The sequence below is a fragment of the Nerophis ophidion genome, linkage group LG28 (genome assembly GCF_033978795.1).
Source record: "Nerophis ophidion isolate RoL-2023_Sa linkage group LG28, RoL_Noph_v1.0, whole genome shotgun sequence".
Lineage (NCBI taxonomy): Eukaryota > Metazoa > Chordata > Actinopteri > Syngnathiformes > Syngnathidae > Nerophis > Nerophis ophidion.
In genome coordinates, this window is record NC_084638.1 from 28,285,389 (window position 1) to 28,295,388 (window position 10,000).

Below are 10,000 nucleotides of genomic sequence, written 5' to 3' on the forward strand. Positions count from 1 at the left end.
ATTTAAAAAAAACAGTGCTGACATTGCACTTCATCATAGCACTATTAACCAGTTATTCTAAACATTTACCTCATTCCTTTACAGTATAAATACATTTGAAAAAACAAGTGAAACTGTACTTATTTGCACAAAAGTGTTAACATCGTATTTCCATGGAATATTGCATTGTAACTAGTTCATCAGCAGTTTATGTCATGTTGTCACCTTATTTCATTGATCTCATCTCATACTGTATGTGTTGATGTGTGCGTACACATAAAAAACAACAAATACATGAACATAACAATGAACAGTGATGTACTTGTTAGATGTCAGGGCTCTATGCAATATGTACACATATTCTTAATATGGTATACATTTTAACTGACCTTTATTTGACTATGTTTGTCTTTTTGTAGGTGGCTAAAATATGCGGTGCTGCTGACCACCGTCTAATGTTACGTTACTGTGTGTGATACATTCATTAACGTAACGTTATGTGTAGGTACCTCATGCAACCCTGCTTAAAAAAAAACCCACTTGACAAACAGTATGAATAAGGTAGCAAACTGCAGTGGACGCAACGGATTTCACCCTACAACAATCACTAATACACCCCCATACCATCACACATGCTGACTACAACACTTTCACCCTACAACAATCACTAATACACCCCCATACCATCACACATGCTGACTACAACACTTTCACCCTACAACAATCACTAATACACCCCCATACCATCACACATGCTGCCTAGAACACTTTCACCCTACAACAATCACTAATACACCCCCATACCATCACACATGCTGACTACAACACTTTCACCCTACAACAATCACTAATACACCCCCATACCATCACACATGCTGACTACAACACTTTCACCCTACAACAATCACTAATACACCCCCATACCATCACACATGCTGACTACAACACTTTCACCCTACAACAATCACTAATACACCCCCATACCATCACACATGCTGACTACAACACTTTCACCCTACAACAATCACTAATACACCCCCATACCATCACACATGCTGCCTAGAAAACTTTCACCCTACAACAATCACTAATACACCCCCATACCATCACACATGCTGACTACAACACTTTCACCCTACAACAATCACTAATACACCCCCATACCATCACACATGCTGACTACAACACTTTCCCCCTACAACAATCACTAATACACCCCCATACCATCACACATGCTGACTACAACACTTTCACCCTACAACAATCACTAATACACCCCCATACCATTACACATGCTGACTACAACACTTTCCCCCTACAACAATCACTAATACACCCCCATACCATCACACATGCTGACTACAACACTTTCACCCTACAACAATCACTAATACACCCCCATACCATCACACATGCTGACTACAACACTTTCACCCTACAACAATCACTAATACACCCCCATACCATCACACATGCTGACTACAACACTTTCACCCTACAACAATCACTAATACACCCCCATACCATCACACATGCTGACTACAACACTTTCACCCTACAACAATCACTAATACACCCCCATACCATCACACATGCTGACTACAACCCTTTCACCCTACAACAATCACTAATACACCCCCATACCATCACACATGCTGACTACAACACTTTCACCCTACAACAATCACTAATACACCCCCATACCATCACACATGCTGACTACAACACTTTCACCCTACAACAGTCGGGATCAAACGCTGATGATATCTTTTAAACAAGACAAGAAGCAAGGAATCAAACAGAGACAGAATTCAATTCAGCTCAATTCAGGAGAAACGTGTAGACACTGTACAAGGTCATCCCACGCTCTGACGGAAGATTGTACACCTCCTCTTTTATTTGAACTTTCCCTGATTATCTGGCAACAGCTGTTTCTAAGGGAGGGGGGGGGGGTCGAAAACGTAGCAATCGCCTTTGGTTACGAAACAGTTCATAGAAAAGGTGGTAAAACAGTTCAAAGAAAAGGTGCCTGGAGGGAGGTAGATCTCGACTAAAGGCCAATTCCTCCTGTGGTTTACAATATATCAAAATACATCAAAGAAACCGACACCCTCATTTCGCTCCCCAACCAACAGAGTGGAGTTCTACAAGCTCTTTGATTGGTAGGATCAAAGGCAGCTCCAGCTGAACTCAATGTAGCACAAAGTTCTGTGATAACGTAGATGCAATTATTCCGACAGTTCTTTACCACTTTGCATCAGTCCATCTTAGATGAGCTCGGCCCCGGCCAAGCGTTTCCGGGTGTTGTTGATAATGGCCGTGGCTTTGCATGGTAGAGTTTTACTGGATGTAACGACCAACCGTGGTGACTGACAGTGGTTTTCTGAAGTGTTCCTGAGCCCATGTGGTGATATCCTTTACACTCTTGCAGCCATCAAATTCCAAATGAGCTATTATTTGCAGGAAATAGCAAAGTGTGTCAGTGTGAAGATGAAATATCTTGTCTTTGCAGTCTATTCAATTGAATATAAGTTGAAAAGGATGTTTTTATTTAGCATTGACACAACCTGACTACTTCACTGCTTGTGTACTGATAAGTACATGTACTTCATAAGTAATATACATTTTGAAAGTAGTACTACATTAGAAGTACACACATTATATCCAGTTGACTCTCTAATGAACAAAGAAACATTCCTTCCTTTGGCGAGTCAGCACATTTCATCATTAACGAGTCCTCATGTCCTTCAGGATGCAAATGAAGACAGACTATTTATGCAAATGAGCATTTATGCAAATGAGCGTATATGCAAATGTTCACATTATTGTTGTCTCTTTCCAGGAAAGATTGAAATCCACATTTTTCTTGTCGATGAACTTTTTCCCTGCAATATTTCCCAGCAGTAATGACTTGATGATGTTCACTTCCGTGGAGATGATCACATGACTTACATTCACTCATTCACACACTTGACATTGTTAATACCTTTCCTTCCTATTTGGCCGCTTTACCTGACACATGAAACATGACAAATTCACCTTTTTTCTGTTTTTGTTTACTTTCAACTAAACCAACAGTTGTCACATGAATATTCATGTTTTCACGTCATGCTCATCAATCTTTACCTTGTATGGACCCGTTCATCATGGTTTACCTGACACATGAAATGTGACACATTTCAAATGTATCCGTCTTTGTTTACTTTCCACTCAACCAACAGTCTTCACATGAATATTCATGTTTTCACGTCATGCTCATCAACATTTACCTCACATGGACCCGTTCATCATGGTTTACCTGACACATGAAACGTGACAAATTTCACACATGAATATTCATATTTTCAGCTTATAGATACAATAATATTTTGTGATCAGTGGGGTGGTAGAGGGAGTGTTTGCAGCCCACATTGATCAACGCCCTCTCCTCACCAACTTTTACAATAACATTGAATGGTGTTCCAGCCGCAATAACACTCTTTTATCCCCGTTGTGACAAATGAAGCTAAGAAGAAATCAAAATAATCCTTTTTTTAGGGCTAAAGTGTGAGCAAGAAGTGAAAATGTGAGGAGAAATTAAGTGAAATGTTGATACTGAGGACTAAGTGCTGTCTTGGAGTCAATGGGAAGGTTGTTTGCAGCAGGACCCCCAGGATGCAGAGAAGGCAGGTCAAAATATCTTCAATAACAGAAGAAGGCAAGTGCAGCGAGGGAGTGCACAAGACACAAATACACACCGCCTCAGTAGGGCAGCAGTGACTATGAACACTCAACACATGTCCAGCAGGGCAGGGACAGGTGTGTCCAGGTTGATAATCAGGGACAGGTGTGTTCGGGTCGCCAATCAGGAACAGGTGTTTCCAGGTCGGCAATCAGGAACAGGTGTGTTCAGGTTGCCAATCGGGGACAGGTGTGTCCAGGTTGCCAATCAGGTGAAGCGGTGTCCATTTGGCCAGTTAGGGACGTGTGTGCCTAGGTTGCCAATCATTACTAGGTGTGTCCAGGTTGCTAATCAGGGACAGGTGTGTCCATGTTGCCAATCAGTTAGAGATGATTTCGGGAAGCGCTATGCCCAGGTTGCCAATCAGGGACAGTTGTGTCCAGGTTGTCGTTCAGGCAAAGGGCTGTCCAGTTTGCGTATCTGGCACAAGTGTGTACATGTTGCCAATCAGGAACAGGTGTGTCCAGGTTGCCAATCAGGAACAGGTGTGTCCAGGTTGGCAATCAGGAACAGGTCTGTCCAGGTTGTTGATCAGGGACAGGTGTGTCCAGGTTGGTAATCAGGTACAGGTGTGTCCAGGTTCTTGATCAGGGACAGGTGTGTCCAGGTTGGTAATCAGGAGCAGGTGTGTCTTTTGTGCCGATCAGGAGCAGGTGTGTCCAGCTTCCTAATCAGAGACAGTTGTGTCCAGGTTATTAATCAGGAACAGGTGTGTCCAGGTTGCCAATCAGGAGAAGGTGTGTCCAGGTTGGCAATCAGGAGCAGGTGTGGAGGCAGACGGGAGAGAAAAGACAAGTTCAAGACAAAACAGTGTCACAGGTTGGCAATCAGGACCGGGTGTGTCCAGGTTGCCAATCAGGAGCAGGTGTGGAGGCAGGCAGGAGAGAAAAGACAGGTCCAGGACCAAAGTGTGTCACGGGTGTGTCCAGGTTGCCAATCAGGAGCAGGTGTGTCCAGGTTGCCAATCAGGAGCAGGTGTGGAGACAGACAGGAGAGAAAAGACAGGTCCAGGACAAAAGTGTGTCACAGGTGTGTCCAGGTTGGCAATCAGGAGCAGGTGTGTCCATGTTGGCAATCAGGAGCAGGTGTGGAGGCAGGCAGGAGAGAAAAGACAAGTCCAGGACAAAAGAGTGTCACGGGTGTGTCCAGGTTGCCAATCAGGAGCAGGTGTGTCCAGGTTGCCAATCAGGAGCAAGTGTGGAGACAGACAGGAGAGAAAAGACAGGTCCAGGACAAAAGTGTGTCACAGGTGTGTCCAGGTTGGCAATCAGGAGCAGGTGTGTCCATGTTGGCAATCAGGAGCAGGTGTGGAGGCAGGCAGGAGAGAAAAGACAGGTCCAGGACAAAAGAGTGTCACGGGTGTGTCCAGGTTGCCAATCAGGAGCAGGTGTGTCCAGGTTGCCAATCAGGAGCAGGTGTGTCCAGGTTGCCAATCAGGAGCAGGTGTGGAGACAGACAGGAGAGAAAAGACAGGTCCAGGACAAAAGTGTGTCACAGGTGTGTCCAGGTTGGCAATCAGGAGCAGGTGTGTCCATGTTGGCAATCAGGAGCAGGTGTGGAGGCAGGCGGGAGAGAAAAGACAGGTCCAGGACAAAAGAGTGTCACGGGTGTGTCCAGGTTGCCAATCAGGAGCAGGTGTGTCCAGGTTGCCAATCAGGAGCAGGTGTGTCCAGGTTGCCAATCAGGAGCAGGTGTGGAGACAGACAGGAGAGAAAAGACAGGTCCAGGACAAAAGTGTGTCACAGGTGTGTCCAGGTTGGCAATCAGGAGCAGGTGTGGAGACAGACAGGAGAGAAAAGACAGGTCCAGGACAAAAGTGTGTCACAGGTGTGTCCAGGTTGGCAATCAGGAGCAGGTGTGTCCATGTTGGCAATCAGGAGCAGGTGTGGAGGCAGGCAGGAGAGAAAAGACAAGTCCAGGACAAAAGAGTGTCACGGGTGTGTCCAGGTTGCCAATCAGGAGCAGGTGTGTCCAGGTTGCCAATCAGGAGCAAGTGTGGAGACAGACAGGAGAGAAAAGACAGGTCCAGGACAAAAGTGTGTCACAGGTGTGTCCAGGTTGGCAATCAGGAGCAGGTGTGTCCATGTTGGCAATCAGGAGCAGGTGTGGAGGCAGGCAGGAGAGAAAAGACAGGTCCAGGACAAAAGAGTGTCACGGGTGTGTCCAGGTTGCCAATCAGGAGCAGGTGTGTCCAGGTTGCCAATCAGGAGCAGGTGTGTCCAGGTTGCCAATCAGGAGCAGGTGTGGAGACAGACAGGAGAGAAAAGACAGGTCCAGGACAAAAGTGTGTCACAGGTGTGTCCAGGTTGGCAATCAGGAGCAGGTGTGTCCATGTTGGCAATCAGGAGCAGGTGTGGAGGCAGGCAGGAGAGAAAAGACAAGTCCAGGACAAGAGAGTGTCACGGAGGGTGAAGACAAATATTCCAGAACCAAAAGATTTTGTTTTGAGCGCTGGTGTAGCAGCATTAGCATGTTAGCATGTTAGCATCCTGCCAGCGCAGATGTGCAGGTGTGTTTTGTTTGCTGATCCGGCCCTCCTTCCCCGCAGGGTGGGATGATCGCCCTCCTGCTCTCCATCCTGTGCTTGGTCCTGATCCTCTACACGCGGCGCCGCTGGTGCAAACGCCGCCGCGTCCCTCAGCCTCAGAAGAGTGCCAGCGCCGAGGCGGCCAACGAGATCCACTACATCCCCTCGGTGCTGATGGGCGGGCAGGCCCGGGAGAGCTTGAGGAACACCCGGGGTCAGGGCGGCACCCTCAGCATCCGAGAGACCCCCATCCTGGACGGGTACAAGTAGGGCGGGACTCGTGACGGGAGGGGGACCTGATGTGGGAGGGACTTGACCTGTCCTACACCTGTGGTCGCAGGTACGAGTACGACATCACAGACCTCCGCCACCACCTGCAGAGAGAGTGCATGAACGGGGGGGAGGAGTTTGCCAGTCAGGTCGGCCGGACTCTGGACTCTCTGCAGGGCTGCAACGACAAGAACACCATGGACCTGACTGCTGGTACCTTCTAGTCCACATGTACTATCTGACTGCTGGTACCTTCTAGTCCACATGTACTATCTGACTGCTGGTACCTTCTAGTCCACATGTACTATCTGACTGCTGGTACCTTCTAGTCCACATGTACTATCTGACTGCTGCTACCTTCTAGTCCACATGTACTATCTGACTGCTGGTACCTTCTAGTCCACATGTACTATCTGACTGCTGATACCTTCTAGTCCACATGTACTATCTGACTGCTGGTACCTTCTAGTCCACATGTACTATCTGACTGCTGGTACCTTCTAGTCCACATGTACTATCTGACTGCTGGTACCTTCTAGTCCACATGTACTATCTGACTGCTGGTACCTTCTAGTCCACATGTACTATCTGACTGCTGGTACCTTCTAGTCCACATGTACTATCTGACTGCTGCTACCTTCTAGTCCACATGTACTATCTGACTGCTGCTACCTTCTAGTCCACATGTACTATCTGACTGCTGCTACCTTCTAGTCCACATGTACTATCTGACTGCTGCTACCTTCTAGTCCACATGTACTATCTGACTGCTGGTACCTTCTAGTCCACATGTACTATCTGACTGCTGATACCTTCTAGTCCACATGTACTATCTGACTGCTGATACCTTCTAGTCCACATGTACTATCTGACTGCTGCTACCTTCTAGTCCACATGTACTATCTGACTGCTGGTACCTTCTAGTCCACATGTACTATCTGACTGCTGGTACTTTCTAGTCCACATGTACTATCTGACTGCTGGTACTTTCTAGTCCACATGTACTATCTGACTGCTGGTACCTTCTAGTCCACATGTACTATCTGACTGCTGGTACCTTCTAGTCCACATGTACTATCTGACTGCTGGTACCTTCTAGTCCACATGTACTATCTGACTGCTGGTACCTTCTAGTCCACATGTACTATCTGACTGCTGGTACCTTCTAGTCCACATGTACTATCTGACTGCTGGTACCTTCTAGTCCACATGTACTATCTGACTGCTGGTACCTTCTAGTCCAAATGTAGTATCTGACTGCTGGTACCTTCTAGTCCACATGTACTATCTGACTGCTGGTACCTTCTAGTCCACATGTACTATCTGACTGCTGCTACCTTACAGTCCACATGTACTATCTGACTGCTGCTACCTTCTAGTCCACATGTACTATCTTACTGCTGTTACCTTCTAGTCCACATGTACTATCTGACTGCTGGTACCTTCTAGTCCACATGTACTATCTGACTGCTGCTACCTTACAGTCCACGTGTACTATCTGACTGCTGCTACCTTCTAGTCCACATGTACTATCTGACTGCTGCTACCTTCTAGTCCACATGTACTATCTGACTGCTGGTACCTTCTAGTCCACATGTACTATCTGACTGCTGATACCTTCTAGTCCACATGTACTATCTGACTGCTGGTACCTTCTAGTCCACATGTACTATCTGACTGCTGGTACCTTCTAGTCCACATGTACTATCTGACTGCTGGTACCTTCTAGTCCACATGTACTATCTGACTGCTGGTACCTTCTAGTCCACATGTACTATCTGACTGCTGGTACCTTCTAGTCCACATGTACTATCTGACTGCTGCTACCTTCTAGTCCACATGTACTATCTGACTGCTGCTACCTTCTAGTCCACATGTACTATCTGACTGCTGCTACCTTCTAGTCCACATGTACTATCTGACTGCTGCTACCTTCTAGTCCACATGTACTATCTGACTGCTGGTACCTTCTAGTCCACATGTACTATCTGACTGCTGGTACCTTCTAGTCCACATGTACTATCTGACTGCTGATACCTTCTAGTCCACATGTACTATCTGACTGCTGCTACCTTCTAGTCCACATGTACTATCTGACTGCTGGTACCTTCTAGTCCACATGTACTATCTGACTGCTGGTACTTTCTAGTCCACATGTACTATCTGACTGCTGGTACTTTCTAGTCCACATGTACTATCTGACTGCTGGTACCTTCTAGTCCACATGTACTATCTGACTGCTGGTACCTTCTAGTCCACATGTACTATCTGACTGCTGGTACCTTCTAGTCCACATGTACTATCTGACTGCTGGTACCTTCTAGTCCACATGTACTATCTGACTGCTGGTACCTTCTAGTCCACATGTACTATCTGACTGCTGGTACCTTCTAGTCCACATGTACTATCTGACTGCTGGTACCTTCTAGTCCACATGTAGTATCTGACTGCTGGTACCTTCTAGTCCACATGTACTATCTGACTGCTGGTACCTTCTAGTCCACATGTACTATCTGACTGCTGCTACCTTACAGTCCACATGTACTATCTGACTGCTGCTACCTTCTAGTCCACATGTACTATCTTACTGCTGTTACCTTCTAGTCCACATGTACTATCTGACTGCTGGTACCTTCTAGTCCACATGTACTATCTGACTGCTGCTACCTTACAGTCCACGTGTACTATCTGACTGCTGCTACCTTCTAGTCCACATGTACTATCTGACTGCTGTTACCTTCTAGTCCACATGTACTATCTGACTGCTGATACCTTCTAGTCCACATGTACTATCTGACTGCTGGTACCTTCTAGTCCACATGTACTATCTCACTGCTGATACCTTCTAGTCCACATGTACTATCGGACTGCTGTTACCTTCTAGGCCACATGTACTATCTGACTGCTGATACCTTCTAGTCCACATGTACTATCTGACTGCTGGTACCTTCTAGTCCACATGTACTATCTGACTGCTGATACCTTCTAGTCCACATGTACTATCTGACTGCTGGTACCTTCTAGTCCACATGTACTATCTGACTGCTGATACCTTCTAGTCCACATGTACTATCTGACTGCTGCTACCTTCTAGTCCACATGTACTATCTGACTGCTGTTACCTTCTAGTCCACATGTACTATCTGACTGCTGATACCTTCTAGTCCACATGTACTATCTGACTGCTGGTACCTTCTAGTCCACATGTACTATCTCACTGCTGATACCTTCTAGTCCACATGTACTATCGGACTGCTGTTACCTTCTAGGCCACATGTACTATCTGACTGCTGATACCTTCTAGTCCACATGTACTATCTGACTGCTGGTACCTTCTAGTCCACATGTACTATCTGACTGCTGATACCTTCTAGTCCACATGTACTATCTGACTGCTGATACCTTCTAGTCCACATGTACTATCTGACTGCTGTTACCTTCTAGGCCACATGTACTATCTGACTGCTGATACCTTCTAGTCCACATGTACTATCTGACTGCTG

At 46.3% G+C, this 10,000-nt stretch overlaps 1 protein-coding gene across 9 annotated transcripts in view; it reads left to right on the plus strand.

Moving 5' to 3' along the window:
* Window positions 1–10,000, plus strand: part of LOC133545261 (astrotactin-1-like) — a 167,167-nt gene that overhangs the window by 47,067 nt on the left and 110,100 nt on the right. For 6 of the 9 annotated variants that reach the window (XR_009804783.1, XM_061890668.1, XM_061890661.1 and 3 more), the window contains exons 3-4: window positions 6,249–6,493; window positions 6,568–6,710. Coding sequence is in view for 8 of the 9 variants with exons in the window: in XM_061890668.1 (XP_061746652.1) it covers window positions 6,249–6,493; window positions 6,568–6,710 (388 nt within the window). In the remaining variant the exon portion in view is untranslated. The remainder of the gene's footprint in view (window positions 1–6,248; window positions 6,494–6,567; window positions 6,711–10,000) is intronic. The other 3 variants (XM_061890663.1, XM_061890667.1, XM_061890664.1) reach the window with 1 other exon arrangement.